The sequence below is a fragment of the Priapulus caudatus genome, unplaced genomic scaffold, assembly GCF_000485595.1.
Source record: "Priapulus caudatus unplaced genomic scaffold, Priapulus_caudatus-5.0.1 Scaffold608, whole genome shotgun sequence".
Lineage (NCBI taxonomy): Eukaryota > Metazoa > Priapulida > Priapulimorpha > Priapulimorphida > Priapulidae > Priapulus > Priapulus caudatus.
In genome coordinates, this window is record NW_014577669.1 from 41,472 (window position 1) to 45,849 (window position 4,378).

The following is a 4,378-nucleotide window of genomic DNA, read 5'->3' on the forward strand; positions in this document are numbered from 1 at the left end:
GTGGAAGTAGATGTGTGGGAGGAGGTGGTGGAAGTAGATGTGTGGGAGGAGGTGGTGTAAGTAGATGTGTGGGAGGAGGTGGTGGAGGTAGATGTGTGGGAGGAGGTGGTGTAAGTAGATGTGTGGGAGGAGGTGGTGTAAGTAGATGTGTGGGAGGAGGTGGTGGAAGTAGATGTGTGGGAGGAGGTGGTGGAGGTAGATGTGTGGGAGGAGGTGGTGTAAGTAGATGTGTGGGAGGAGGTGGTGGAAGTAGTGCAGTGGGAGGAGGTGGTGGAGGTAGTGCAGTGGGAGGAGGTGGTGGGGTGGTGAGTTGGAGGAGGTGGTGTAAGTAGGTGGCCAAGTGAGTAAAGAAGGAAGAAACATGGCTCCAAAAACACCAGAACTCAAATGTTTTGTTGAGGTGTAGTTAGTGAATTAAAGCTGCATGGTGACAGTTCTAGCTTATATTCTAATGTGTCTATAAGCAACTTGTAATTAAATTTCTCTTACTTTGCAGGTGGACAGTAGTTCTGTCATGGAACAGAAAAGAGTGGAATGTCCATTAGATATTGAGGAGCTAGGCAGAAGTACATGGTCTTTTCTTCACACAATGGCAGCATATTTTCCTAGCAAACCATCACAACAGCAGCAATCTGAGGTTCACCACTTCATAACAACATTCTCTAAGTTTTATCCGTGCCCTCACTGTGCAGACGACTTCAGAGAGAGGTATATACTATATCATATTTTGAGAATTTCCTTTCATAGTTATTGATGTATGGTGTATATCATCATCGTTGCCATCATTATGTTTGTTTCTTTTATGTCTTACAGAATTGCAATTAAATTGTAAAACAAATGCCCTTGTCTATTCCGAAGTAACTTATTAACTAATCACCTAACTATCTTATTCCTGATCAATTCTGTAGTATATAGCTCACAGAAACTTAATATCAACCTATCATGCAAGTAGACAATAGTTATTAGTATACCAGAGAAACAATGTAGGAACTATATGGGCAGGGTTAGCAAGCAGTCTTTGTATCTTCTTATTCCTTGTACATTTTATATGTTATTATATTCTTCTTATATTAAAAAAATCACTAGCATACTCAGAAAGATCAGTACGCCTACAGCAAATACAATATGAGTATTAACAGGTATTTAAAAAGTATGTACATGGTAAGAAAAACTGTTCGTTTCCTTTGTAGATTGAAGGAACACCCAGTTGATGCAAGCAGTCGAAGAAATCTGTCGCGTTGGATGTGTGAAGAACACAATGTCGTTAACCGAAAGTTGGGCAAGAAAGAATTCAACTGTGAACTGGTTGACCAGCGATGGAGAGATGGTTGGAAAGATGGATCCTGTGATTAATACGAGTACATAATTAGGAAATTTTCCCCAACGTTAGATATTTTATTAGCCCGTTGATTAGCTACTATGAATAGGAATATATCTATGTATCCTATGTATATAGGATCACATGTATTTTTTCTATCAACAAGGTGCATTCTTTGGTCAAGTACATATAAGCAGGATTATGTAATAATATGAGATATTAAGGGTACTTAATATTAACCTTTTAACTATGCACTCTTGTTGTAATTAATATCGTCCAATATTTGATATCAGAATGGTAAGATTATGAGATTGTATACGTGATGGGGCACTCGGTACCCCCCCCCCCCCACCCCCCCCCACACACACACGCACAAACACAAACAACACACACGTACACTTCATCTGGAAGTAAAGATGTGTCTAAACTAGGTTAATCTTGTAGCTTTATGTCGAGTTTTTTGTCGTTATTACATCCTGCAAGTAGTAGGATAACGTACGGATATCTGTAGTGTAAAAATATATATCTTATAAAAGAATAATTTTGTTTTGATGGTATAGTAGGGATTAGAAATTGAATATATATTGGTTATTTTAGAAACCCAATGAGCTGTGATTCCCTCTTTTTGGTAATAAAATTGTGCTTTTATTGCATCATTACACAAATGGTTGCTGCCTACTGTAAATGTATTCAAATTGTATAAGATATAATCATTTTAAATGTCTTAGTATATACAATGATACATTCTTATTCATTACACAATACTTCTATTCTAGTTCTATGCTATGATCACGCGGCAGCTATATATTATAGTAGTACAGGAGCTAAGAGCCATAAATCAGATGAGGTGTGCCCTTTTTGATAAAAAGTAGAAATATGAGACTATAAATAGACAAAAATGCAGCTGTAATCACGATTCCATTACAAGAGGATATGAATGCAGAAACCTTGGCAATAATGTGATAAAATATTGGTGCAATTAGCTAGAATATTATTTACAGGATATATGGGTGCGATATATAGGTGAGTAAAAATAGCACAAACGTATTTGTGAATATATACGGGTTAGTTGGCGGTAGATTCTGGTTCAAATATGTTTAATCATCATCCACGCCATCATCATTGTCGTCGTCATTGCCACCATCATCATCATCACCGTCATCATCATCATCGTCGTCATGGTCGTCGTCATCATCGTCGGCATCGTCGTCATCGTCATCATTATCGGCATCATCATCATCGTCATCATCATCGTCGTCGTTATCGTTGTCGTTGCCGTCGTCATCATCGTCATCATTATCGTCCTCGTTATCATCATCCTCATCATCATCGTCATTATCGTCGTCGTCGCCATCATCGTTGTCATCATCACCATCATTGTCGTCGTCGTCGTCGTCACCATCGTTATCATCATTGTCGTCGTCGTCGTCACCATCGTTATCATCATTGTCGTCATCGTCGTCGTCACCATCGTTATCATCATTGTCGTCACCATCGTTATCATCATCATTGTCGTCGTCGTCACCATCGTTATCATCATTGTCGTCACCATCGTTATCATCATTTTCTCGTGGCATGGGTCGTCAGCGCAGCTCGGTCCTGTTAGTTCTGTCGATTGTCGTCGTCGTCTCACCATCTTTATCACCATTGTCCGTCGTCGCTCGTCCCAATCCGTTATCATCGATTGTTTCACCATCGTTATCATCATTGTCGGTGTCGTCTCACCATCGTTATCAATCATTGCTCGTCACCATCGTTTATCATCATTGTTCATCGATGTGTTGCAAATCGTGGCGGGGCGGTCTGTAAAAGTGTGCTAGCATCTTATCACCGGATGTCGTCGTGTTCGGTCGTCAGCTGCGATCGTTATCATCAAAATTTTCGGTGTGCGCAGAGGCCCATCGTCACCATCGTGTATGCTATTTCATTGTCGGTGTGATCACCATCGTTATCGAATCAGTTGTCTGGTCACCATCGTACCATCGTTATCATCATTGTCGTCACCATCGTTATCATCATTGTCGTCGTCGTCGTCACCATCGTTATCATCATTGTCGTCGTCGTCACCATCGTTATCATCATTGTCGTCACCATCGTTATCATCATTGTCGTCGTCGTCGTCACCATCGTTATCATCATTGTCGTCGTCGTCGTCACCATCGTTATCATCATCTTGCTTGCTCACCATCTTATCATCATTGTCGTCTTTGTCTGGTCGTTCGAGCCAATCCGTTAACCATCATTTGTCGGTGTCGTTCGTCCCAAATCATTTGCGATCATTGTCGGTCGTGCGTTCGTGGGTCAGCCTGATCTGTTGACCATCGATGTCGTCCGTCGTCACCATCATTATCATCATTGTGTCTCGTCGTCACCATCGTTACCATCCATTGTCGTGTGGCAAGTGGTGTGGGTGTCAGGCGTCGCTCACCATCGCTTATCATCATTGCTCGTCGGTCGTCGTCACCATCGTATCATCATTGTCGTTCCGGTCGTCGTCACCATCGTTAGCATCATTGTCGTCCACCGTTCGGCGTCACCATCAATAGGAGTGTCTATGCATTGTACGTCGGGTGCGTGCTACCAGTCCAAGTTATCGTGTCATTGTCGTCGTCCGTCGTCGAGCGCATCGTGTGATCATCATTGTCGTCGTCGTCGTCACCATCGTTATCATCATTGTCGTCACCATCGTTATCATCATTGTCGTCACCATCGTTATCATCATTGTCGTCGTCGTCACCATCGTTATCATCATTGTCGTCGTCGTCACCATCGTTATCATCATTGTCGTCGTCGTCGTCACCATCGTTATCATCATTTGTTCGGTGCTGTGTGTGCATGGTGGGTAGGGGGTGTGCTGCGTGTGTGATTGCAGGGTGGCAGGGGTATGGGCGTGTGTGTGCGATGTGGCAAGGCTGTGGGGCCTTGTGTGTGTGCGGGTGGCAGTGGCTGTGACGGTGTGTGTTGTGCAATGATGGCAAAGCCGTCGTGTGTGTGTTGTGTGTGTGTGTGTGCGTCTGTGCCTGTGCTGTGTGTGTGTGTGTCTGTGTGTGGGTGCAAAAC

The 4,378-nt window shown here is 42.8% G+C and overlaps 1 protein-coding gene and 1 long non-coding RNA gene across 2 annotated transcripts in view; one reads left to right on the forward strand and one right to left on the reverse strand.

The window, feature by feature from the left end:
* The window catches only part of LOC106812112, an 8,896-nt gene that overhangs the window by 3,796 nt on the left and 722 nt on the right, over nt 1–4,378 (reverse strand). The window lies entirely within an intron of this gene.
* On the forward strand, nt 498–1,688 carry LOC106812111 (FAD-linked sulfhydryl oxidase ALR-like). The gene is made up of 2 exons (XM_014815889.1): nt 498–708; nt 1,191–1,688. Exons 1-2 carry the CDS (start codon nt 515–517, stop codon nt 1,351–1,353), a joined length of 357 nt encoding a protein of 118 aa, XP_014671375.1. The 5' UTR covers nt 498–514; the 3' UTR covers nt 1,354–1,688.

Bases quoted from the DNA above. Each gene is read 5' to 3' on its own strand.
- LOC106812111 (XM_014815889.1), top strand. From the start codon at position 515: ATGGAACAGAAAAGAGTGGAATGTCCATTAGATATTGAGGAGCTAGGC. The intron at 709-1,190 runs GTATATACTATA...TTTCCTTTGTAG, and splicing joins GCAGACGACTTCAGAGAGAG to ATTGAAGGAACACCCAGTTG.